This window comes from Trachemys scripta, chromosome 10 (assembly GCF_013100865.1).
Source record: "Trachemys scripta elegans isolate TJP31775 chromosome 10, CAS_Tse_1.0, whole genome shotgun sequence".
NCBI lineage: Eukaryota > Metazoa > Chordata > Testudines > Emydidae > Trachemys > Trachemys scripta.
In genome coordinates, this window is record NC_048307.1 from 46,846,909 (window position 1) to 46,874,188 (window position 27,280).

The 27,280-nt window shown below is 52.8% G+C and overlaps 1 protein-coding gene across 1 annotated transcript in view; it reads right to left on the reverse strand.

Annotated features, from left to right (window-relative positions):
* SEMA7A (semaphorin 7A (John Milton Hagen blood group)) overlaps positions 1-27,280 on the reverse strand; it is a 55,326-nt gene that overhangs the window by 11,857 nt on the left and 16,189 nt on the right. The window contains exons 2-8 of the mRNA XM_034782835.1: positions 10,699-10,832; positions 9,726-9,767; positions 8,906-9,001; positions 8,085-8,166; positions 3,586-3,696; positions 1,896-2,035; positions 1,248-1,429 (exon numbers count right to left, since the gene is read on the reverse strand). Of these exons, the coding sequence (XP_034638726.1) occupies positions 1,248-1,429; positions 1,896-2,035; positions 3,586-3,696; positions 8,085-8,166; positions 8,906-9,001; positions 9,726-9,767; positions 10,699-10,832 (787 nt within the window). The remainder of the gene's footprint in view (positions 1-1,247; positions 1,430-1,895; positions 2,036-3,585; positions 3,697-8,084; positions 8,167-8,905; positions 9,002-9,725; positions 9,768-10,698; positions 10,833-27,280) is intronic.

Sequence of the window (27,280 nt, forward strand, 5' to 3'; positions counted from 1 at the left end):
ACAGCCTCTCCTGATGGACCAGCAGGCAGGGAAAATAAAGGCTTTAATTGCCTTGCATGCTCGTAAAAATGGGGAGAGTGCTGCCAATTTCAGGACATGCAAACGCGAGCATCGCCAGGGTCTCTCTCCTGGATCTCACAGAGAAACCAGCTTTTCAAGAAGTGTTTGCTCAGCACCTAGCCCAATGGGACTCTGATCTCTGAGAAGAGCCTTTAGCCACTCCCATAATACTTTTCTCTTTCTCTCCCCCCCACCCCATGTCCTGCGCATCTCAGTCGTGTCTCAAATCAGCAGCATTAAGCACCACAATGAAAAACAGCAAGGGGAGAGTGCAAAGCAAGATTCCTTGAGCAGGGATTGCTGGAGGAAGCGCCAGGCAGGAGCATGTTAACCCTGGAGTTAATAGTTTGTCACAGAGCTGACACTTGGCCTCACCATCTGTGCATCCCTGGGAAGATGTGTCCCTGAAAGTCTTGACTCACACTGGGAGAAAGCAAGAGAAACGGACAGGATGGAAAGAAGAAGCAGACACCCAAGGGCTAGGCATCCCGCTGAGAGGGCTCACCCCAGGATTACAGAAAAACAAAATAGCCCATAACATAAATACTACAGGGAGCGAAGGGAAAGACTATCAAGGTTAGGACCCAGAGTGGGCCAAGTTACTTGGGTTAGGTTAAGACATGGAAACCATCCTGCCTTCACCCAGAACTGGCCCTAGTAGGGGGAGCAAGCCCTTTTTATCTGGCTTGCTGGCCTTTGCCTGCTCCCATCCCTTCTAGGCACTAGTGGACCAACTCTCACTGGTTCTGACTGCAGCTGATCATGGGAGGCCTCTCTAGGCAGCCCCTAGCTGTCCGAACTCGCTGCTCTTCCCTCCCAGCAGGACACCTTTTGAAGGCAGAGTGCACCAAGGTGTTGGCGACCCCAACACGGGGCAGTGAATGCCTGGTACACCCCATCACAGGGCCCCAATCCTGCAAGGGATTGGGGCCTTGATGGGGATGAAGGTGCTCAGCACCTCCCAGGGTTGGGCCCACAAGCTGCCTTCTCTGATGGTGTGAGGAATAAAGCCACGGGTGGCAAATAGGAGCAGAGGAGCATGTGCTTTCTGTCTCATGCCGTTCCCTCTCAGCTAGGAGGGAGCTGGGGTGAGTGGACCAGCTATCTAGCAGCCAGCTCCTGAGGTGCCTTTGAACACCCCTCCCCTCAGCTCTAAGGCGGTGACCTGCGTGGGCCGAGATACTCACCAGCAGTTGGAGAAGAGTCCATACACTCTGGTTTCCCTCCAGTTCTTGTCTGACGGGACAATGAAGACATCCTGCAGCAAGTCGAAGTTGCTCTTGGTGGCCGGGTCGACGCAGACCAGCGTGGCCTTCAGGAAGGTGGTCCACTTGGAAGCAGAGAGGGAGCTGGTGCCCCCTTTGTCTCCCTGGGGGACACAGCAGAGCCTCAGAGCCCATCCCAGAGGAGGGAGATGCAGAAGGGAATCTCTGGTACACGCCCAGCCCCTTGAATGGCTCTCCATTATCTATCTATCTATCGTACTTACATGCCCCCCCCCCATCACCACAGCATGTGAGCAGGAAGTCTGTGGCAGAGCCATGTCCTGAGCCCTGGTCTGCACCTTGGACCACCAGACCATCCTTTCAGCTTACTCCCTTCCAGCACTTCACTTCTAGGCAGGTCAGAAATCAGGGGATGGTTACAAGCAAAATATGACCTATGGCAGCCAGGTTCTCTCTTCACCTCCAGCACTGCTTTGAAATGCCCACAGCAACCTCCTCACCACATGGCCACACCAGCTCCCAGGAGCAGGGGAACTCATGGAGGCAATGCCATTGGCTCCCTCACTCTCTCTAACCCACCCTGCCTGTGCCACCCTGCCTGGTCTGTACCTTGCACAGCTGGGCCACTCTGGAGACTTTTAACGGGGCCTCAGGACTCTTGTCCGGGTTGTCTTCTCGAAAGAAATAGTAGATCTTATCATCATGGCGCTCATCTTGCTTGATGACAGTGGCTTTCACAAATGTTGGATCTGGAATGGAGGAGGAAGAGCTGTGAGAATGGGACAGACAAGCAGACATGTCCTAAGAATCTCTCCTAATACAAGGGCATCTGTGACAACCCATCGCCAGGGATTGAACCAGGGACCTCTAGGACTTAAACAAGTGAACTTCTACTTCTGCAGCTAGAGCTGAAGAGCCATGCTACAAAGCCAGGAACTGAAACCAACTCAGATCCTCTATAGATCAGACACAAAGAGAGACCACCCCGACACACTCATCAGGGGCTTACCCCGTTCCAACACCCTGGTTTAAGACTCTGGATCTTGCCTTTTGCAGCTTCCTTGAAATGTCAAGGCTTTGGAGTCCAGCTCAGTCGAGTCCCTAGGCTGGTTAGCATGGAAGGAAACCCGTTCCATGGAGACAACTGAGTGCGTGGGGGAAATGCCACGGCATGGAAAGGAGGCCCAGCGGGCTTTGCAGTTGTTTGTGTTTAACTGGGGAAGTCCGGAAGCCTGGTAATGATGCGAGAGCCCTATTAATACACCTCCCGGGCTCCATGAAGTCAGCTGGAGGGGAGCGCTGAGGCTCATTACTTCGTGTCCCCCAGCACGGAAGAACCTGATTACATGATGCCCTGGGAGCATCTGCTTTGTTTGCTTCTGCTGGCTCTGTGTTTGCACTTGACTTGTTGCCATTTTTGGCCCTCATCTGTGAGGGGGATAAAATCCCCTCGCCAGGTGGGAAACCCCTGACTTCCCTTTGCCAATCCACCAGCAGGGGGGGCGGGGGGGGGGGGGGAAGAGGATGCTTTCCAGATTTGGGTTCATTACCAGGCCCCTGGCTGGAGCTATAGGAACAGCAGCCTTTGGGCTCCACCAGGTGCCCATTTATGGCCAGATGGGCGACTGACGCTCTCTGCTCTGTTGCCATGGGACAGGCAGTGATTGCAGCTGGCAGGCCAATTAAACAGCTGCATTTCCTTCCGGCTTCAGATACAGGATGCTGCGTCCGTTTTTTCAGTTCTTTTTACACAGCTACTTCTGTTTTCCCCAACCCCCCCCGAACCTCACGCTAGAGGAACGGTTCCTCTGCAGCCACTGCCCACAGCATTTTAGTCCCCATCATTACAGGGATAACTTCCCCAGTGCAGCTAGAGCAGGGGTCTAGCTGCTGTTTCCCTGTTTGATAGCAATGGCTGGGGCCAAACAACAGGTGGAAGTTGTTTATCACTCTAAGGACGCCTTATTGTTCAGTGCTGAAAAGAGCAGGCCAGGAAATGCTTTGATTTCCTCTGCTCTACGTACGGCAGCCTCCCCACGGCTACCTAAGGAGACTGCCTTGCCTGCCACAGTCCCACCCCCTGGCATGCTGCTGCTGCGCTTGAAGACTTGTCCCAAGCCACTTCCTGACCCTGTGCAAGTGCAACCCCAGAGCAGCAGGTAGGAGTACAGTAGGGGGGCAGAGAATGCAGGACGGCTTGCAGAAAGAGAACAAGGTGGAGACACCCTTACATCCCAAGATCATCCTCCTGCTGGGCTTAGCCTGGCAGGCACCCCCAGGGGCTCTCTGCCATACTCACTCTGCATCACTGTGTCGCTGGTGTAGAGCTCCCCAGTCCCTCGGACCTGGCGGAAGCGGGGTATCTTCCCATTGTGCTGGTGCAAGCTGATGGTGGAATAGATGGCTTCGCCTGCAAGATGGGAAAGATTGTTTGCAGCCGACTCTGCAAATACTGCAAAGTTCTGCCAATACTCGCCTGGGGAGTATTTTTCCCCTCAAGGGATCTAGCACTGGTGAAAGGAACTGGGTTGATAACCCTGGAGGGCGGATTCCCCTCAGATCCAATGAGCAGGCCTGGCCTGGGTCATGGTAGTGCCAGCTCAGCCTATATCAGCAAAGAGCTCATTCTCCAAGGCCCACTCACACCATGGCTTCTGCGCTGGGCCAAGCCCTGTCAGCTGCGATGGGGAGGGGGGCTGGCTTTGGATACAGACACTTGTCCCCTGGGGGCCAGAATCAGCAGCGTTGCCCCTTAGCAAAGGAAAGAAACAATTCAACAGAGCCATGGAAGCAGCTCTGGTTTCCCAGGGGCAGAAGAGGAGGGGAAGGTTTCAGGGGCGAACGGCATTCACAGCAGCCTTGGATGGGGCATGGGGATGAGCTCCCCACTCCACTGCCTTCTCCCCTGGGCATAGGGCTCAGTGCGAGGGGCGGCAGGTTATATGGGCTCATGGTGCCTGAGCACCAGGAATATTCAAGGCTGGGGGCTGTGCTCCACCAATATCTGGAGCTGGGTTTCTCCCCTGGACATGCCTGGAGCGGGCACCGGCCTCTGCTGCCGCCACCCCTCCCCCCCGCCCACTAGCATAGCTGGGGGGAGCGGCTGCTCCCCTCTGTGCACATTTTCCAAAAGTGGCGCCTTTCCACTTTCCAGGCAGCCAGCACTGAGCTCTGGACTCGGAGACTGGAGCCTGGTATTGCGTGTGGCCGCTGGCTGGCTCTGGGCTCCGCACCGCCCCCCGCATCCCCAGCCCAGCTCACTGGCTCTGGGGCTGCAGGCAGCATCGGCTGGTTGCCGGGCTCCCTGGGGATGAGGAGGAGGAGGCGGCTCCCTAAGACAGGGTGGGCTCTGCCGGGGAGGGGAAGGGGTGGCAGCGCAGCCCCCCTGCACAGCGGCAGGGAAGGGGGCTCTGAAGTTCAGCTTGTGCCGGTGGAGAAGGAAGGAAGGGGGGGTGCGGGATGTTTTTTCCTCGTGGTCTCTCTTCAGCGGAGGGGGCTGAGGGAGCGGCATGACCAGGAGGCAAAGGAGCGACTTTGGGTTATTGCCCCCCTCTGTACTTACCCCCACCCCACCCCAGTGCTGCACCCTGGGCTGTGAAACTGTGCTCAGTGCAGCTTGTGAAGGAAAGAGGGGTAAATGTGCTTTAAGGTGCCAGTTATGTCTCCTCAGTCTCACTGCTGACTAGCTGCAGCCCCAGGGCTCAGAATTAAGCAGCGTTCTCAGGGACTGTACAGACTCTATACTAGTTTTCAGTTGCCTGCTAAATGCTTCAGCCATGCCACCTTTTCACTTAGCTATCTCCTGAATAGTGGTGACTGGGAATGGGGGGGGGGCGGGGGAAGTGTAGCAGATGCCAATTTGAGGGGAATAGTCTCTTGGACAGATTCTACTGGGTTTATGGTGCTTTGTGCTATGGACTGGAGCAAAGTGGCTAGTGAATAATCAGGAATCTGGTTAATAATTATTCTCTAAATTCAGTTTTCTTCTTTCTCTCTCTGTGAATTATCACCAATTCAAAATAGTAGTGTGCAAGTTGACTAGATAATGGTAATAGCATAATCTCTTGTTATAACATTGTAAACCCTACTACCTGATTAGTAATTTGATATGTCGGGTGGCGCCTTTTTTTATGTGTTCACTCCCCCTGATGTTAGAACCTGGCTACGCCACCGGGGAGGGGGGCTTCTTAGACCTGAGCAGCTGGGGCTTGGGTGAATTTTGTGATACCCTACCCCCCCCCACCCCACAGCCACCAGCCTGTAGTCCCCAGTCCTGCCCCACGTTGGGCAAGGGGCAGCCCCATCCCCAGTGAGGCTATGGTGAGGGGCAGCAGCAGGGGAGGCCACACGTGATGGCAAACCCCCCTGCCCCGGTACCCACCATAGGGGAGGTGAGTGGGCTTTCTGGACCTGAGAGAGGCCCTAGGAGCATGTGCAGTGACCGTGGTGCAGAGTGACCGTGGTGCAGGGGAAGAGGAGGGGTCCCTCCCGTGGAGCTTGCTGCTGCCAGTGGGGGGGGTGAGTCCTCTCTGGCCCTAGCCCTGGGGCAGCCTGTCTGCACCCCAAGTTCCTCATCCCCAGCCCTGCCCCACCCCAGAGCCTGCACCCCCAGCACCCCAACCCTGAGCACCCTCCTGCACTGTGAACCCCTCATCCCCATCCCCACCCCAGAGCCCTCACCTGAGGGGAAAAACACACAACTTAAAGTTGGTGGTCAGTTTGGAGTATCATTGTGTTTAGCACAATACTTGATTATTTTACACCCTTTAAAGTATATAACTAGTCGTATACAGGTATTACGAAGTGGGAATGTTCTTAATGTTTTCTCTGAATACTGTGTGGGTGCCTCAGTTTCCCCTATGCATTTCTTAAGGATCTAGATCGTGGGATAAGGGGGTGTGATTGTTGTAGAGCCCTAGAGGGCCAGTGTGATGGTGTCTGCACAGAGAATGGCCGAAACCCTGTCTCTGGACAACTAATGGCCTGGGCCGCTCTCCTGCAAGGTGCCAACTGAAGGTGTTGGAGAACGAAGATCAGATGGCCTCCTAATGCCTGGAAAAGAGACAAAGGCCAGAGGAGGGAGTGTTAGTGCCTGTGCGGTATGGAAGGGGATGCTGGGATGCTCTGGAACCACTCTTTCAAAGCCAGTCAGGACTCTGGGGGAGCCTCCTCTCCCTTAGCATACTGTCTCCAGGACAAGAAGCTTACACCTTCCTGGGTCTGACCTCTGAGCATTCAGCATGAGCTTCCACACCATGCGCTTCCCGCAGCGAGTCTGTCCAGGCAGAGTCCTGGGGCAGCCAGAGGTCCCTGCACCCCAACTCTGCAGTCAGACATGACTCTCAGCCAGCCGGGAAAACAGAAGGTTTATTAGACGACAGGAACACAGTCTAAAACAGAGCTTGTAGGTACAGAAAACAGGACCCCTCAGTCAGGTCCATCTTGGAGGGGTGGGGAGCCCAGACCCAAGTTCTGGGCCTCTCCCCATTTCCCCAGCCAGCTCCAAACTGACACTCCCTCCTCTGGCCTTTGTGTCTCTTCCGGACAAGGAGGCCACCTGCTCTCTTTGTCCCCAACACCTTCAGTTGGCACCTTGCAGGGGAAACTGAGGCACCCACATAGTATTCAGAGAAAACATTAAGAACATTCTCACTTCGTCACAACAGGTGCAACAAAATACAATACTGTATATTGAGGCAGGCAAGTGCTGCTTCTGACTTTCCACTTTTAATTGACCCTTGTAATCTCGTGGCGCCGCTGCATTGTAGCTTCATTTTATCCCAGCAACAAATTCTTGATTTGTAGGACCACTAATAATCAACAATAGATTTTTCTCATAGTGATATTGTGCAACAAAGAGAAACATTGCACTTAAATGCTTACGGCTTTACGGCTTCCAGTCCATGTTTACACTCTTTAATAAAATATATATAGCGGCTTACAGGGTGGGAGTGGGGGGCGGGCGGCACCACCATTTTGGGCACCACCAAAAATTATACAAACCTGCCGCCTATGCTCAGTGCTGAGAGGTAGATGTGGGGATGGGAGAAAACCAAGGGCCCCAAATGAGGCGGAATGAAAACTGGCCCCTGGAAGCCGATCACAAGGGCTTTGTATGCCTGCCTGGGTGAGGAGGATGAGGCCAGGTCCCCTGCGATGGCAAGAGAACCCACCGGCCTCCCTTCTTTGGGCAAGTGGATGACGCATTGGCAATGCCAGACTGCCCAGCAGCTTGGGCATGAGTGACAGGGGAGGATTTGCAGGGTTACTGCCCGTCACCATGGACTCTGGCCAACCCTGGCAGGACAGTCCCAGGCTCCCTCCTCACACTGCTCCAGAGATAAGCTCTAGCCCAACCCTGAGGTGGCTCACCCTCTCCTGAGGGGATCCCATCTCCCTCGCTGCTGGGCTTCTTCAGCTGCTCTGACGCTAGACTTAATGGGACTGACCCTGCACTGGGGGCCCACGACTTCACCCTGTTCTTGGTCAGAGGGCAATGCCCACTTCATGCTCATTCCACCTTGAGCTTCTCCCCTGCACAGAGATCTAAGGCCTGTCCTCTGACCAGCACCAGGCCAATTTACAGACCAGCGCTGGCACGGCATGGAGACGGCACCGTTCCCCCAAAGCCCCTCCCCCAGGAACACGATCACATAAACAGGCAAAGCCAAAGACCCTGGGCCAGCCACCCAACTGGTGGAAATCAGCATGACTCTACTGACTTCAGTATTACACCAGCTGGGGACCTGGCCCTGCGGTTCTACGGGCCGAAGAACAGACACAAGCATTTGGACTTACCATCAACAAGGACCAGGGAGTTCTGGTTAGGCACAAAAGGGGCCAAGCCCTGCGCAGCCACTTCAGTTTTATTCCGATCGGCCTGGGGAGGGCAGAGGGAACAATTAAGAGTCATTGTTGGTAGGAGGGGTTCTGGCACCTTGTTGTATTCTCCCAGCAGAGTAAAGCAATCAACATCTGCTCTAAGTCCCCTCTGGGACAAGAGATTACCTACCCCCCGCCCCCCCCCGCATCTGGACCTGGCATGTGCTCTGGCTGTAGGCCGTCTCATGCAGAGCTAGACTGGGTTGGTGCACCAGGAAGCTCAGGAAAGGTGTTTCCTGTGAGTTAAGGCTAGGGGGCGAGGGGGGTCAGGTCACGTGCTCCAAGAATAACTCTGGCATCAAAAGCTAACTTGAAGGAACATTTACAGACAAGTGCATTGACTTGGCTGGTGTTTTCCTAAATTCCCCTTTACTGTTACTCACTAGAGATGTGCGATCCTGCCTGTCCTCTGCCACAGACCGGATTTCCCAGGTGGGAGCAGAGAGTGAGTTCTGTCATGGACTATTAAACTCAGCTTTCATATAGGCTTTCCCCACATAGGCTTCAAAGCACTTTGCAAAGGAAGGGGAGCGAGATCATCATCTGCATTTGACAGATGGGGAAACTGAGGTACAGACAGGCAGAGCAATTTACTCTGGTCATAAGGCAGGTGAGTGGGGACAGAACCCCAGGTCCAATGGAGAAGACACTGGACTAAGCATCAGGTGACCAGGTTCTAGACCTGCTCACCTGCAGGCTGAGCAACAAACTCCCTGGCATCAAACTCCCTGGCTTACCAAGTTCCAGCAGGTGGGCTTGCAAGCATTTGTCCCACATATCAACAGCATGTCGTGGTACTTGCCAATGAAAGTCAGGTAGTTCTTCTTCTCCTCCTGGAAAAGAAAAAGGGGTGCATGAGCCATGGTGGATGGTTTAGTGAATCCCAGCTGCTCCAGGCCCAACCTTACGAGCCTTGATAACACCGCTAAGTCGGAGGGGATACCAGGATTTTTCTGGGTATTAAAGCCAGGAGGAACCATTCCCCATCGTGATCATCGGCTGTCCTCCTGATACAACACAGGCCAGAGAATTTTACTCAGGAAGGGGACAGCAGGATTGGAACACCCTCCAGAGCTCCAGTGTGGGACTCTCAGCCACCCCCACCCCATAGCACAGAACTGACTCAATCTCCTAATTATACAATCCGCATATTAATGGAATTTGGTGACTTCATGTCTCCTGTTCACCCCCGTCACGCCAAAATTTCCCACCCTGACCCTCAGTTCTTCTGACCCTTGTTCCCCCTGACTTAAGCCTACATCCTCCACCCCTCTAAGTTAGGGTGACCAGATGTCCCAATATTTGGGGCTTTTTCTTATATAGTCACCTATTACCCCACTCCCCATCCTGATTTTTCTCACTTGCTACCTGGTCCCCCTACTCTAAGTGTCCATCAAAGTTCCTTCTACGCTGGGTGGCTTAAGAGTCCTACCGCTGAATGGAAAAGGTGCGCTAACAGAGCGGAGGTGAGAGTTATAAGGGCCCCTCTGGGCTATCTGGAAAACTTCTGATATTTCTCAGAGAGCTAAATCCACCTGGTGAGATCTCCAGACTTACTGGTTTTTGGCAGGCTCCTGAATCCTGTTCCGGGAAGTCCTCCTAGAGAAAAGGAATAAGCATGGGTTAGTTCCTCCCCTTGCTAAACAACTGTCTGGAAGTGAATGACAAATGCAAGCAAAGTTCGGTGAACCCGTGTGCCACCCACGGACTCAGCTGGCCAGGAAGATGAGGTGGCTGCCTGGCTGGGTCAACACCGATAGTCGGCACTTTCCCAATGGTTCCCACGTGGAAGCTGTGGTGTTGGGAGAACTTGGAAGGCTGGGCCGGTTCTGGGCCGGGTCTGGCAGTTTGGGATAAATGGAGGTAGAAGCGGGGCCGCAGGTGGGCGGAGGGCACAGCTGGGGGAAACTAGTAGTGGGCTCAGGTCAGGATGCTGTCAGAGGGATGTCAGGAAGGGCTCAGGTCTCTTGCTGGGGGAAGTGAGTAGGCATCAGTGGCTGGGTAGAGGAGGGAGTGGTAAGAGGAACTGGGGTTTTCAGAGAGTTAACCAGACTGCCCATTTGTATGACAGCAAGAGGAGTGGTGTCTGTGCCTGATCCCTCAGGGGTTAACTTGCCTGTGGGGAGTGGAAGTGCATGGAGACAACTGGAGAAGACATCACCCAAGCTCCCACTGCCCAGTCCATGGTATAATTCAGAGCCCAAACCCCATTGGTCTCCATCATCAGTGATGTTACTGGCTAGTGTATGTGATATCAGAATCGCTAATACAGAGGTCAAACACTGGCTGGTCAGATCCCTAGATAGATTGTGCAGGGCGGTTAACCAGAGGGATTAAAGCACGGGGCTGGGTGTTGAGACACTGGCCTTCTCTTCCCAGCTTTGCCCCTGACTTGCTGGAGGAGGCTGGGCAAGTCACTAACCTGCCCTGTGCCTCAGTTTCCCTAGCTATGCAATGGGGAGAATGTGCCTGAATGACTTCACAGTGAGCTTGGGAGGCTAAGCCATGCACATCTGTAAAGCCTCCTTACCTTATGGTTACTGGAGCTCTCAAAGTCAAAGTAGTAGAGCTTTCCTTCTGCTCCCACCAAGAGAGAGGAATTCCCCTCCTCATGGTAGAGAGTTAGGAGATTCTCGTGCTTCTCCAGCGGAAAGCGTCTCTCCCCTAGGAAACACACAAAGAAGAGAGACTCAGCAGGAGTGTCCATGAATCCAGCAGGATCGTTGTCAGATGACCAGCCACCCTGCCCCACTGAGGAACAGGGAGTGTACACACACACACACACACACACACACACACACACACAAAGCCTCTCAGCTAGTTACTCTCTTGCCACATGGTAAACCCAGCTTCAGAGACACACCCAGATCAAAGAGACTGTCACCAGGTGTAGTCATCAGTAACGCCACACTTGGCAGATGGGCTATCTAGTCTGGTACTCGGTGCCTTTCAGGAGGCGGCCCTTAATGCCCACTGCACACCCACATGTGACACGCTGCACTGTGGGGTGGAATCACTTCTTGCCCTCACTTGTCCACCAGCACAAGGCTGGAGAGCTCTCGTCAGCTTCCTCGTAGCACGTGAAACTGCAGACACTGCGCACATTGGAGGGCGTGTGTGCCAGTGATTAGAGCAGCCTCACACATTTACCAGCCCCGGCCTAAAAACACCTATTCATGTGGCACAATGAGACAAGTATCTGGCCCATGAGAAGAAAAATAAATGGCTTTCCCCAAGTCAAGGAGAGCCAGGTGGGGGCAGAGCAGGGGGCCGGAAATTGGGGCTCCTGGCTTCTAGTCCTGCCTTTCTGTGCCCTCCCCCATTGTACCAGAGCCGCAAAGCATATTGAAACAGAGTCTCTGCTACAGAGGGGCGCTAATGCAGCCATGAGCAGGGGCCCTGTATGGGGTGTGCAGCATGTATAGACACTGTACTGTGGAGCAATTCATGTTGGGGGTGGGGCAGGGGTTAAGTTGGGTCAGATAAGCCCCCAGCAGCTCAGATGCTTTTAACTCAGCTGTGCCCGCTGGGAGCTAGAGGCCTGAGGAGAACCAGCCATGTCTCCACTTTTGCCTAGCGAGGGTGGGCAGTGCCCATCTCCTGGCACTGATCACACTGGCATGGTTCAGCCTCCAGCAGAGGCACCTGAGCCAAACCCCTGCAAGCGGCTGCCCCGATCTCTGAGGGCACTCGGAATCCAGCCCTCCTCCCCCCCCCCATCCACAACGTTTTGCAACTGGCCTCTAGCACTGGCCAAACCCCCAGATCCAGCCACTCCCAGATTTGGGGGGGGGGGGAGGGGCGGGAACAATCCAGGTCCAAACGCAGGGGCTCAAGTCTCTCTACCTACCATACCAACAGCCACCCTCACTCCCACCCACACACTGGTGTCTGCCAGCTGATGTCTCTCACTTCTGGCTCAGTATTAACAAGAAGAGAGCTAGAGAAGCAAGGTGGAGACAGGCACAGGAATGGCAGGGAGGAGCCGGATGATCTTGCAGGGCCTGATGGAAGGGAGGGGTGGGGAATATTTGATGCAGGAGGGCAGCAGATCAGAGTGGCTTGTCACTGACTCCAAAGCAGCTAGGTTATTGCTCTTCTTCCCAGGCACCACTAATTGCTAAGTGCGCTGTGCATCTGACCCTTCTCTATGTAGAGCAGGAAAGAGGATTACGCAACTGCTGAGAAACCGGGGGAGGAACAGATGAGATTACAAGGCTGCAGCCCTCCCAGGCAGATGGGAACAACATGGCAAGACAGCCAGCATCCAGCCTTGAATCTGCCTGCCAGTGCCAGCGTTGCAGATTAGCCTCCTCCCCGTCCGTCCTCCCACAGGGCCAGAGTTGGTTCTTGGCTCTTAATCATACACTGCTCCCCCTACAGCAGCTCCCCATACCTCAGAGTGCCAGGTAAACAAATTAACCAAATCTCACAAACCTAGAAACTACGTCACCCCGCTTTGCGCATAGAGAAACTCAGGCAGGCCAAGCAGTGACAGGACCTTCCCCGCAGCAAGCCAGTGGCAGAGGTAGGAATAGCCCCTGCTCTGTGACTTACAGGCTCCGTGCTCTAACCACTAGCCCACACTGTTCCATTTTGCTGCCATGGCTCTTTCCCACCCAAGATCTAATAGGCCAGAGGCAGCACAGGCTAGGTCAGGCCCCTGACACTGCTGAGTTCTATTGCTGAAGCCATCAGTGGCCAGGCCAGGGCCGGCTCCAGGCACCAGCCCACCAAGCTTGTGCTTGGGGCGGCACCTGGAGGGGGGCAGCGCGGCGCTCCGACCCCCGGGGAGAGCAGGGCCACGGCCGGGCTTGCCGCCCTCCCCCCGGGCGCCCTCCCCCCGGCCGCCGGGGGTAGAGCGGCGAGCCCTGACTGGGGCCCGCCGCCCTCTGGCCGCCCAGCCCCCTGTGCTCTGGCTGCCGGGGGGAGAGCGGAGCCCCCGCCTGGGGCGGCAAAAAAGCCAGAGCCGGCCCTGGGCCAGGCACATGCTGTCCAGCACTGCTGAGCCAACACCACCTCTGAAAAAAATCAGACTGTTGTTCCATGGCCAGGGGAGCCCCTCCTGCTCCCTGTGCCTCATGAGGGTAATCAAATTCACTACTGGGGAGGTGGCCTGGAGTTTACAAAGTGCAGTGAATTTAGCAAGCCCAGTCCCAGTGGGGAGGAGGATTGCTATTTATTCTTCGCTGACGCAGCAGTGCGCCAAGGGGCATTAGTGCAACAGCTGAGCTGCTGCGAAGATCCCTTCCCTGGAGAGGCTGTGGTGCGACTGCATTGGTTACAGGACGGGGAATCCTCATTGCCAAGTCGGCCTGTGATGATCACCCACCCTGGGATTCGTTAGGTTCTGCTCCAGCTGGGCTGGGCTTAGAGGGAAGCTTTGGGCTTCTTCCTCTCCCCGGGGCAAGGGCCTCTCCTGTTGATTCTCATGTCAAAGTGCAGTTGGACATTAGGAAAAAGTTCCTAACTGTCAGGGTGGTTAAACACTGGAATAAACTGCCTAGGGAGGTTGTGGAATCTCCATCTCTGGAGATATTTAAGAGTAGGTTAGATAAATGTCTATCAGGGATGGTCTAGACAGTATTTGGTCCTGCCATGAGGGCAGGGGACTGGGCTCGATGACCTCTCGAGGTCCCTTCCAGTCCTAGAATCTATGTCACAGCTGGCTTTGTGCGGTCTCATGTCACAGCTGGGTTCTCTAGCAGAGTTCCCTTCCCACATCTCCCTTTGGCGCCTGACTCTCCAGGCCTGGAGCCACAACCGAAGCAGAGAGGCCTGCAAATTCAGCCTCCAAGTGGGGGTGATGTCCCTGGGCAGCATAGCTGCATCTGTGCCCCCGAGGGGGGTGTCTATAATCTAGTCTAAAACAGGGGCATGCGCTAGTCAGATCCCTCCACCGTAGCCACATCGCTGCATGCTCACTTGGATCGCGAACTGCAGGCTGGCCGCAAGGCTTAGTGGGGAACTAAATGGCAGCCTTGATGAAGAACATAAAGCCCCTGGCCACCATCAGAAGCAGTATTCCCCGCCAGCACACAAAGGCGTAACAAGTGCATTGCATGACTTGTGCCCCACCCCCCCCAGCAAGTTGCAGCAGGTTGCTACAGGTCAGAGCCTTCCTTGGCTGGCCTGGTACACCGTCCTGCTTGCTAGTGAGAAATCTCCCTGCTCTCCACTCTTCTTCCTCTATTGCAATGTAGTCACTCCTTTCTGCTGTGAGCTTCCTCCCCGCGGTGCCCTGCCACTAGCAGCAGACAGGAGGATCTTAGTTTTTCCTAGACTGGGGGTTGGGGCCGCATCGCCATCTTCTCTATTAAAGAGCCAGCCAGGCACACTTAAGTTGCTGTGTCCAAACTATTCAGAGATCTGTCATTCTACTGACTGTCTCTTACCCTGGCCATCTCGCTGCCCTGGTCTACACTTGGGCCTGCATCTTTTTAGCTAGGTTGGGGGCTAGAATCCCAGCCTAGACAAAGCCCGATGCGTGCGGCCATGTGGAAAGTCTGCACTGATGCTGCCTGTGCTTTGCCCGAAAGAGGGTCTGCCCACACCACAAGAGCTGTGCATGGGCTAGCCCACCTTGCTCAGTGAAGACAGCTAAGAGAGAGCGCGGCCTGGCGGAGACCCTGGGTATGTACTCGGCTCGGCTGCCCACGCTGCGCTGTCTTCACTGCTAGCATTACCCACGTTAGCTGGACTCAAGCTGGCTCAGGAGGCTAGCCCAGGAGGCTAGCCCGGGCCCAGATGTCACTGTGGAGACAGACTGGCTTGTTGGGTCTTACACCAGCGAGCCCGTTCTTTCCTGCTGAGAAGAATCAATCATCAGTGCACATTGAGCCTCGAGTACAGGAGAAGGGGGCAGGGGAGAGTCTGCATCCCACATGAGCCAAGGGGGAAAAGGCCCCCCAAGCAAGGAAATCAATCACCGGCACGTGCCTCGATTGACAGAGTCAATGCGCAGTGCGGGCAAAGGGCAGGCTGCACACGACCGAGCTTCCTGCCAGGGGCCTTCAGCCATTGCACAGGCAGCCTGCCTGTCCAGCACAGCTCCAGTACTCAGCAAAACAGAGGGCGCCTTGATTGTTCTGGTGGCTGCATTGTCTTCTCTGTGCTTCTGCCTCAAAAGCAGCAGCACCTGGGATTCCAGCATTGTGAGCTTCCTCCCAGCAGTGCCCTGTCAATGCCACTCAGGAATCGAGCAGAGTGAGCACTTCCCTGGTAGTGTTGGCCAAGACTCCAGCAGTGGCTTGTCAGTGCCAGACCCCAGCAGTGGGAGCTTCCCCATATCGCTGCCCATTTGAGTGTGGGCCCTACCCCATTGTAAACCCTGTACTGGACCCTACACATCACCTACTGAGGCAGTGTTGTACCTTCGGGTCACTACACGCTGTGCCATGATGCTGCGACACAAGATGGCCAGGTTACCCCTCCTCCCTGCAAACAAAGGGTTCACCTCACCCTGCCGGCTAAGCTTGCAGGAGGCAGGACAGAACCACGAGAATGGGTGCACGATCCTTGTATATCCACAGCGGTCTGTATCGCGGTGCCCCAGCCCCCTGATTCTGCATCTTCACCAGAGGGGTTAAATTCCTCCCGCTCAGCCATTTGTACTGCCCCGTCAGCCTCTAGCTGAACTCTCTGTGGCTGTGCTGATCACCGCTTACTGTCAGCCAGTTTGGTCAACTGCAAGTCACTTCTAGGAAGCTCAATGCCCACCACATCCAGATGGAAAATGCAGCAAACCTCGAGCATGCGGCATTGTGCAAGTCAATTGCAATCACAAAAGGGTTTGTGGGAAGAGGTCAGGGCAGCTCTGGTATAGTGCTAGAAAGTACCATCCCTTCACAGCTTGGGAGAGAATGGTACATGGGGTGGCCTGCACACAATACTTGTTCAAATGCAGCCTGCTTGCTGACATGACCCGGTTGGGGTCTCCTCCAGGATTTGCCCTCTGCAATCCCACAATGCTCCTTGCCCGAGCACCGTCTGTCTCGTGGCCTGGGTGGCTTTGCAGGCCAAGTTGCTCCTTGGTTGATCCCTTTTTTGCAGATCCAACAACTTGGGCACGTTCAAAGTGTTGGGTCCATGTTCACTGCTGAATCTTCACCAGACTGAAGACAGATGCAGACACTGAAGCATGGGGAGGTGAAGTGACTTGCCCAAGGTCACCCAGTGACTCAGTGGCAGAGCCTGGATTAGCATGCAGAAATCCTGACTCCTGGCCAGTGCTGGGCAAATACTGCGCAAAGGTGTGTCCACGTCTTTCTTAAAGTGTGGTGCCCATAATAGCGACCTCAACTGGCTATATCAAGGTAATAACTACGTGTGCCTTGGCTCCTCTAGGGTTTTACATCACCATAGCTACGGCCATGTAAAATCCACACCCCTTTTTGCAGGGAAGACATAGGCTACGTGCCTGGATAAATAAAAAAAGAGGAACATCATCTTATGCTACCAGCATACTCTAGCTCTTACTTGGGGGTCCAGTGACCTTTTCCCTCTTGTGTAACATTCGTCTTCATCCTACGTTCAACAGCTGACCTAGAGGGATATATGCTGCCTTCAGACTTCCATTTCCCTTATGCAGCACAAGGCTGCTCACTTCATTTCTGCTGACCTCAATTTGGCTTTTTGCAGCGTGGGTGTTTTGGGGACTGTATTTAGTTGAGCTCAACCATACTCCAGAGCTCTGCTCAGACCCAAGCTTACACAGAAGCTAATGACTTGTTTCCCTTTGAGCAGCTACAATGAAAACAATCATTTTGCTGGCACCAGAGCAGTAGTTTTTCTTCTTTCTGCCAGATGCTTCAAAAGGGAGGGTTGGATGGCGGAACCCAAAATACACGGGCTTGCCAAGAGCACTTGACTTGCAGCTTTGTTTGGACTCATCTACTAAACATGGTTGAACCTGTCTGGTGCTTGGATAGGAGAACTCCAAGAAGATCCCAGATGCTGGTACTCTTCTCTCGGAATTGGCACTACCCCCAGTGCACCCAGGAGTGCGGTGCTGGAAGTGCTGCCATTTGAGGGATTCCCCGTGTGGGCATTGATTTCAATGGAAGTCAGGAGCCTCAATACATTTAAGGATTTGGGTGTGCCTCAGTTTCCCCATCTGCACAATGGGGCTAGTAGTTCTGCCCTGCCTCACAGGGGTGTTGTGAGGAGATCACATGCCACAGTAATGGGGGCCGTATAAATAGACTAGATTTAAAGCCCAAGGCTTGCCCATGGATGGCCATTTAAAGATCTCGTGGCACTTTGGGGCAAAAAGGGGTGCTACCCCCAATATCCTAGCCAAATTCCAACTTGGTGAGCCGCATTCTGTATTCCTATTGGGGTTCCATTTTAACTCTGGTGAGAATTTACTGACATGCTACGGCTACCATGATCCACTCCCAGAGGTGGCTGCATGTCAGAGGTAGGCAAATTGATCCCCACTCATGGAGTCTCTAAACACCCTGGGATCCTTCTGGGTGAAAGGTGCTAGGTTGTTCTTTGATTAAGAGACCCAAACCTTCTCCAAGTCATGCTCCGCTTTCCCATGCACACCCCCAGACTGGCATTTTCAGTATCTGGTAACACCCCATGTGCATTCTTGATCTCATTTCAGTGGAGGGGGGAAAATAAATAAATCGCAGTTACTGGGAGAAGACTGACCCCTCAAAGGAGACAATGCCACGAAGAAGGCGGCTCCCCACCCACTCTCCAAATTCCCCATCAACTCTCTGAGATTTTCCATGACATTTTATCTGGTTCACACAAAAGCCCCAGCCAGCTGAAGAATCAATGGAGCAATTGTCATTTCAGATGCTACCCCGAGTGGTAGAATGCATACAAGAAAGGAGAGCTTTGTGCTTTGCAGAGAAAACAGCTAAATCAATTGCTGGCAGATACCATGACCTAAGCACAACAGAAGAATATGGGGCAAAGAGAGAGAGAGAGAACAGTAATGGGGGTAATGGAGAAGCACATAAGGAAAAAAGAAGGTGCTGTCATAGGAAAGTACCTCCCATAATTAACTAACAAGAAGCAACCCATCCAAAGCGCAAATGCCACTTCTCCCAACTGCTAAGGGAACTTGCAAACATGGTCAATTGTACAGCAAGGGAACCAAAAAACAGACTAGTTTCCATCCACCTGGGGCAGTTCATGTTATTTAGCTAAGCAGAAGGGCACCACAGCTGATCTTTAATCTCAGTCAGCTGTCCTTGCACATGACTTAGTAGGAATAAGCACATACTTTATCTTTTACTTATGGGGAACTGTGGAGGTGACTGGCCTCCTGGTACAAATGGCCCAAGCTTAGTGGGGAGTTGCCTTGATCTGCTCCTTCCTGGCACTACAGCGTCTGGCACACAGGAACGTAGGATTGGCCCAACTAGACCAGATCACTGGTTCATCCAGTCTGGTATCCTGCCTCCAGCATTGATCAGAACCTGCTCCTTCGCAGGAAGATGAGCCCCTTTCACACCATGCCCTCATACTGCACATGGCCAATTGTACAATGTCCAGCGAGATTTGGGGGGTGGGGAGGGAGATTTCTTTCCTGACTTCCCATCCCCACCTCCCCAAACGTAACCAGTTTATGCTCCAAAGCCAGAGCCAGTGTGGTCTAGTGGATTAGGTCTGCTGGTCTCATGAGCATAGGCGTTCAGAGTAACCAAGTTCTACTGATGGCTCACTGGTGGTTTGAGCAAATCACTCCTCACTTCTGTATATCAGAGTCTGTAAAGGAGGGATATTAGCTACCTGCCCCCCAGATTTCAGGAGGAGGAAGTGGCTAGTGTGTGTAGAGGGTGTCAATGCTCCTAAATGCAAAGGCTTTAGTATTACTGCCTGGCTACAAATATCACCGGACAGTAGTACAAGTATTAGTGAGTCGTTAATTCATTAGTGCTTTAAGAGCCTTGGTTGGAAATTCTTATTATGGCTCGGATATGGTCGGTTAGCAGGACTCCCCAGTCCTCTATTTCTGTTCTCTTTTTAAAAATAAAAAGAACCATCAATATCCTGGAAACCCCTTCAAAGGAGAGGAGCGCAGAGGGGCTCATTCAGAGAAATAGATCTCAGTAGGGGGAATCCCTTCTCGTTTCCATGTAAAACCACACAGAGGTCAGCTGCTCTATTTATGGTACTTATCTGGCTCCCATTGCAGTAGTATTGGCTACGTCACAACACATGCTGTGCTATTATCCCCATTGCATTGATGGAGAATTGAGGAAGAGTGAGACGCAGGGATGGGCCCAAGGTCACACAGCAAGGGTGTTGCACTAACCACTGATCCATCCTTCCTCCCCAGCATGCACATGGGTCTATGGACAATGATAGCAGGGTATTTGCTCTGGCAGAAGGCCGTGTTCTGCTGGTGTTACACTGCAGACAGGTGACCCAGGGAGATGTCAACTCACTGCTGTCATCAGTGGCATAGCTATGGACAGGTAGGGTGAGCTAGGGTGGCAAGCGAGGAGCAGCAGCCAGTGATCAAAGAAGGGGGGAGACATGTGAGGTTTTCATGTGCTCAGTCACAGGTTTCCCGATGAGTGGGAGACTGGCTCAAGGACTGAGCGGACATGGCTCTCTGCTCAAAGCAGCTCCCTCAGTCACTGGCCAGGGGGCCCCAGAGATCTGTGCTCAGCTGGACCTGGTCCTGCTGCTGTATCCATCCAATTGGGTGCTAAGTTCCAATCAGACCCAATTGACAGCACAAGCCACACTCAGGACGTGATCCAAAGGCAATGGACCTGCACAGGTGGCACAGATGGCAGCTATGATCTGGCCTGTGGACCCCATATTGCCCAGCTTGGTTCTCAGATTCCAGGAGTCTGTAGAGCTGGCAGGTTAAAAAAAATAATAATAATGTCTCCTCTTTACTCATGACCTGATCTGGTGTGATCAGGGGTCACTGAGAGGCAACAGGGACAAGCCCCTCCCCATGCTGTTCTTACAGAGTTACTGGTTGGCGTAAACCTGACCTTTCTGTGGAGTCTGCCTGGTGACAACAGAATGGATTCACCCCTCCCCAGGGACCAGAACAGGCCATGATCTGGTTGTTGGGGGGTGGAGGAGGGGTGTGTGTGTGTGGGGGGGGGGGGGGCGCCCGGGAAGTCTCCCAACACAGGCACGGGGGGGCAGGGCCCATACAGAGGGGATGGGGGGGTGGGGGAGGAAGAGACTGGGCATGGGAGGGGGCAGGCTGGTGTCACAGCCCAATGGCAGCAGGGGATGGTTTAATTTTGGCCCTTGGAACAGACCAGGAGAGGGAGGGGGCAGGATGGCTTAAAGCCACCATGGTCCCACCCCGCTGGGCTGAGTCTGTGTGCGCAATGATGCAGCGCACCATCGCCCCTCCCACATTTCCTTTTAGGCCAGGGCAGTGGGAAGGGTTAATGTCAGTCTCCCTCAGACTTTAAGGGACCATCATGATCATCTAGTCTGAGCTCCTGAATATTGCAGCCACAGATTTTCACACACCCCCTCCTGTAATAGACCCCTAACCTCTGGCTGAGTGACTGAAGGCCTCAAATCGTGGTTTAAAGACTTCAAGTTAGAGAATTCACCATTGACAGGAGTTTAAACCTGCAAGTGGCCCATGCCCCATGCTGCAGAGGAAGGCAAAAAAACCCCATGGTCTCTGCCAATCTGATCTGGGGGAAATTCCTTCCTGACCCCGATCAGTTAGACTCTCATGAGACTAGACTCTCCATGACTTAGCACTCAGGCCAGGTTGAGCAAGCCAGTTTGTATGGTCGCTGGCTTCTTCACTTCAGAAAACACCCAGGGCTTGTCTGTGTCTCATGGCTCCTCCCCAGTCCCGTCACTTCTCTGTGGTAGGCCACTGGGACCGGTCTTCCTCTTGCTTCTCTTCTCAGCCTCTCAGGCTTTCCCACGCTCCCCCAACCCCTGGTAGAAACGGGCCATGGAGCTAGTTTGGGGTCCAAATGGTCCCAGAGGGATTTTGGTTGGGTTCCATCTCTCTGGTCAGGGATTGACCTGGGGTCCTCTTGAGCTAAAGAGCCAACCCTCAGTGGGCTGGACTTGGGAGACCTGTCACACTCCAGTCTGTGGCTGCACCTCCCTGCCAGCACCAGTTCATACCCTGGTGAGAGAGCCAGTAACCAGGGCTGGTGCAACCCATTAGGCGACCTAGGCAATCGCCTAGGGATCTAACATTTGGGGGGTGGCGACCGCGGCGGCCGGATCTTCGGCCGCCCCGGTTGGGGGCGGGACCTTCGCTGCCTCTGTCGGGGGCGGAACCGTCACCACCTAGGGTGGCAAAAAAGCTGGCGGCGCTCCAGCCAGTAACCCTTCACCCTGGGGTACTGCTAGGGTGACCAGATCACAGGGATGAAATATCGGGACGTGGGGAGGGGCGGGGGGGGGGCGGAGCAAAAAAAAATGGCGGTGGAGCAAAAAAAAAAGCAGTTTCGCAGGGGCGGGGGGCATTAGCAGAGTAGCAGGTCCCAGCCGCACCGGGCGCACGTGCTGCCCACCCCAGGGCAAAAGCTGGCCCCGATGCAGAAGGGGCTGGGGATAAAGAGGGCATGGGGGGGGGGGACACACACCGATAAGAAGCACTGTGAAGCAAAGTCCGGGGCTGGCCGCGGGGCAGCGGCAGTGCATGTGAGCCGGGGACCCCGGGGGCAGCGCGGTGCGGGCGTGCAGGGGGCCAGGGCTGGCACAGCCGAGCCACAGCAACGGCCGGTCTCCTGAGGGGCTCCCCAGGGCTCCAGGCTGGGCAACGGGCAGGAGCCAGTGCTTTTCCCAGCCCCGCAGAGCCTCCCGCCCCCCAGCCCTCCTTCCCGGCGGGGCGAGCCGCTGGAGCGCAGCCGAGCAAGAGAAGAGCGGGGCTCCCTGGCAGCGGCGGGGAAGTTTATGGGGACCCCAGCTGGTCCCTCGCCCCTGTCCACCGGCCTCCCTGCCTGGGACAAGTCTCGCCCCCGCAGCCCCTCTTCGCCGCGTGTCTCCGGCGGCCCACGCTGCCCACCCGGGCCAGAGCCAGCCCCGGCTGCTGCCTGCACGCAGCCCGGGCCATGCCCAGCTAGCCCCCGGCAGCCGCGGCAACTTTCCCTTCCCCTCCCACGCTCCTGGTAGTTGCCCGACCCTCCTCCCTCCTCCTAACCTCCTCCCTCCATGGAGAGATCCAATGGGGGAAGGAGGGGACGGAGTCGGGGTGGGGCGGGGCATGAGCGCCAGAGCGGAGGGCAAAATTGCTTTTTTGTCCAGTGTCCAAACATCAGTCGGGACGCGGGACAAAGAAGGAAATATCGGGACTGTCCCGATAAAATCGGGACGTCTGATCACCCTAGGTACTGCACAGCCACATGGCCAAGCAGAAGCAGGGAGAAGGCATAGGGACCACTGCAGCTATGGGACTGATTGCCCTGGGGTCTGGGAGTTCCTTGCCTTCAACTTTGTGGTAAAGTGCTGTGAATGGGGTAAGGCTGAGGGGAATTTGTGGAGTTCTTGGTCCTCTGGTCCCCAAGTGGACCAGGATACATTGCAGGGGGAACCTAAGCAAGGAAGGGACCTCTGGGTAGGAGCACCTTCTAGTTCTCTGCTAAAGGACATCATAATTATCCCCATTTTACATACGGGGAAGTGAGGAACAGAGGAGAGAAGCTACTTGCCCAAGGAATAGAGGGCTCTATTCCTTGGGCAGGTCATAAGAACGGCCATACTGGGTCAGATCAAAGGTCCATCTAGCCCAGTATCCTGTCTATTGACAGTGGCCAATGCCAGGTGCCCCAGAGGGAGTGAACCTAACAGGTAATGATCAAGTGATCTCTCTCCTGCCATCCATCTCCACCCTCTGACAAACAGAATCTAGGGACACCATTCCTAACCCATCGTGGCTAATAGCCATTAATGGACTTAACCTCCATGAATTTATCCAGTTCTCTTTTAAACGTTGTTATAGTCCTAGCCTTCACTCCTCAAGTAAGGAGTTCCACAAGTTGACTGTGTGCTGTGTGAAGAACTTCCTTGTATTTGTTTTAAACCTGCTGCCTATTAATTTCATTTGGTGACCCCTAGTTCTTGTATTATGGGAATAAGTAAATAACTTTTCCTTATCCACTTTCTCCACATCACTCATGATTTTATATACCTTCTATCATATCCCCCCTTATCTCCTTTTTCCCCAAGCTGAAGAGTCCTAGCCTTTTTGATCTCTCCTCATATGGGACCCTCTCCAAACCCCTAATCATTTTAGTTGCCCTTCTCTGAACCTTTTCTAGTGCCAGTACATCTTTTTTGAGATGAGACCACCACATCTGTACGCAGTATTCAAGATGTGGGCGTACCATGGATTTATATAAGGGCAATAATATATTCTCCGTCTTAGTCTCTATCCGCTTTTTAATGATTCCTAACATCCTGTTTGCTTTTTTGACCGCCTCTGCACACTGCGTGGACGTCTTCAGCGAACTATCCACGATGACTCAAAGATCTTTTTCCTGATTAGTTGTAGCTAAATTCGCCCCCAACATATTGTATGTATAGTTGGGGTTATTTTTCCCAATGTGCATTACTTTACATTTATCCACATTAAATTTCATTTGCCATTTTGTTGCCCAATCACTTAGATCTTTTTGAAGTTCTTCGCAGTCTGCTTTGGTCTTAATTATGTTGAGCAGTTTAGTATCATCTGAAAACTTTGCCACCTCACTTTTTACCCCTTTCTCCAGATCATTTATGAAATAAGTTGAATAGGATTGGTCCGAGGACTGACCCTTGGGGAACACCACAAGTTACCCCTCTCCATTCTGAGAATTTACGATTAATTCCTACCCTTTGTTCCCTGTCTTTTAACCAGTTCTCAATCCATGAAAGGACCTTCCCTTTTATCCCATGACAATTTAATTTATGTAAGAACCTTTGGTGAGGGACCTTGTCAAAGGCTTTCTGGAAATCTAAGTACACTATGTCCACTGGATCCCCCCCTTGTCCACATGTTTGTTGACCCCTTCAAAGAACTCTAATAGATTAGCAAGACACGATTTCCGTTTAGAGAAACCATGTTGACTTTTGCCCAACAATTTATGTTCTTCTAGGTGTCTGACAATTTTATTCTTTACTATTGTTTCAACTAATTTGCCCGGTATCGACGTTAGACTTACCGGTCTGTAATTGCTGGGATCACCTCTAGAGCCCTTTTTAAAATATTAGCGTCACATTAGCTATCTTCCAGTGGTTGGGTACGGAAGCCGATTTAAAGGACAGGTTACAAACTCTAGTTAATAGTTCCACAATTTCACATTTGAGTTCTTTCAGAACTCTTGGATGAATGCCATCTGGTCCCAGTGACTTGTTAATGTTAAGTTTATCAATTAATTCCAAAACCTCCTCTAGTGACACTTCAATCTGTGACAGTTCCTCAGATCTGTCACCTATAAAAACTGGCTCAGGTTTCGGAATCTCCCTAACATCCTCAGCCCTGAAGACCGAAGCAAAGAATTTGTTTAGTTTCTCCGCAATGACTTTATCGTCTTTAAGCGCTCCTTTTCTATCTCTATCATTGAGGGGCCCCACTGGTTGTTTAGCAGGCTTCCTGCTTCTAAAAAACATTGTTATTACCCTTTTGAGTTTTTGGCTAGCCATTCTTCAAACTCCTCTTTAGCATTTCTTATTACATTTTTACCCTTAATTTGGCAGTGTTTATGCTCCTTTCTATTTGCCTCACTAGGATTTGACTTCCACTTTTTAAAGGAAGTCTTTATCTCTCACTGCTTCTTTTACATGGTTGTTAAGCCATGGTGGCTCTTTAGTTTTTACTGTGTTTCTTAATTTGGGGTATACATTGAAGTTGGGCCTCTATTATGGTGTCTTTAAAAAGCATCCATGCAGCTTGCAGGGATTTCACTTTAGTCACTGTACCTTTTAATTTCTGTTTAACTAACCCCCTCATTTTTGCATAGTTCCCTTTTTGAAATTAAATGCCACAGTGTTGGGCTGTTGAGATGTTCTTCCCACCACAGGGATGTTAAATGTTATTATATTATGGTCACTATTTCCAAGCGGTCCTGTTATTACCACCTCTTGGACCAGCTCCTGCGCTCCACTCAGGACTGAATCTAGAGTTGCCTCTCCCCTTGTGGGTTCCCGTACCAGCTGCTCCAAGAAGCAGTCACTTAAAGTATCGAGAAATTTTGTCTCTGCATTTTGTCCTGAGGTGACATGTTTCCAGTCAATATGGGTAACTGAAATCCCCCACTATTATTAAGTTCTTAATTTTGATAGCCTCTCTAGTTTCCCTTAGCATTTCATCAACACAATCACTGTCCTGGTCAGGTGGTCGATAATATAACATTAGGGATCTATTCTTATTCGAGCATGAAGTTACTATCTGTCGCTTCTCTCCTCTGTTCCTCAGCTTCCCCATCCATCACATCCCAGTGCTCCATCCACTAGACTGCACTGTCTTTGCCTTTCCATACAGGGAATCTGGTGTCTCTTTGCTCATGCTGTCGCGTCTCTGCCCAGGCTACAAAAGAGGTGGGATTTGTCAACATCCCATGCACAGAGGCTGTGGGTACTGAACTAAGGGGTTCATTTGCTCTCCCTTCCCCGATGAACAAGGAGGGATTGTGCTCTCCCACATCACCAGCTGCTGCCCAGGTGGTGAGGCTGGCACATCAAGGCCATTGTTTATCAGGTCCCCTTTGTCCTGCACCATGTGTCATTACTCCAGCTAAGGGCAGCACCGTGATGGCACTTGTATCATTTCAAGGCTATGCTCACCGCTGAATGATAAACTTTAACACCCAGAAAGACAGTGTGTGCTGGGCAGGATATGCAGAGAAGATATAAGCCTCTAATGACCAACAGACATTTCACCCAGCAAGATCCTGCTCTGCCTGAGACCGGAAAGAGGTGCGAAAAAGTTCAGCTGGAGAGGAGAAATAGCTGCTCTTGGACAGATCCACAGGGAGCTGTGCAAAAATCCCAATTATTATTATTCAGCAGTGCCCAGAGGTGCTAGGTGCTGCAGGCCTTGATCCTGCTACTCAGGGCAGAGCCCAGGGTCTGTGGGAAACCCCACTGAACTCAACAAGTTCTGCATGGATGGGCCTATGTGGATGCGATTGCAGGATCAGGGCCCTAGAGGGAGACACAGTACCTGCCCTCCAAAGCTTATCTAAGACAAACAGGATACGTAGGGAGAGGGCTGCATCCCTGTCCATCCTGGCTAATAGCCATTGATGGACCTATTCTCCATGAACTTCTTTTTGGAACCCTGTTATAGTTTTGGCCTTCACAACATACCCTAGCAATGAGTTCCACAGGCTGACTGTGCACTGTGTGAAGAAGTACTTCCTTTTGTTTGTTTTAAACCTGCTGCCTATTAAATTCGTTTGGTGACCCCTAGTTCTTGAGTTATGCAAAGCAATAAACGAATAAGGAAATGTTACATTCTCTACACCAGTCAACATTTTATAGACCTCTATCATACCCCCACTTAAGTCTCTTTTCCAAGCTGAGAAGTCCCAGTCTTTTTAATCTCTCCCCATATGGAAGCTGTTCCATACCCCCGATCATCCATGTATAAAAAGCAAATCAGCCTTCACGCTTCTGCTTCAGGATGCTAGCTAAGGAGCGACTGCCTGGGGCTCTTCCATCAAAGGCATGTTGTTGCAAAATTCTCTCTAGCGGGGATCGATATACCATCCTCAAACTGGCTAGTGGGCTAGATGGCCCATCAGTCATGGCAAATCTCATGCTCCTCCTGTGTAACCATAGAGCTGAGCAGAGAGGCAATTCCATTTTGGGGAAGATTTCAGTATTTTGAAATCTGGTTTATTCCGACTCTATATTACAACAAAACATTTCGAAACCCTCCGCAAAAGGGAAGGAGCTGTACAACCTGCAAGTCCTCGACCCCAAAGAAATCTGCTGGATGGGCTGCCCCCAAGCAACGGGCCCTGGAAGCCTGGGAACTGATGGAAACCTGCCTGGCAGGCGGTGTGTGTGCTGGGGTTCCGTCAGAGCTGCATCAGACCGTCTCTGTGGAATGGGTCGAATTTGCCAAATCGGAACAAAAAAGTTTCCGTGGGATTTTTGCGACCAGCTCTTAGAATTGTTCTAATTGGAGAAAGTTAGATTTAGAATTA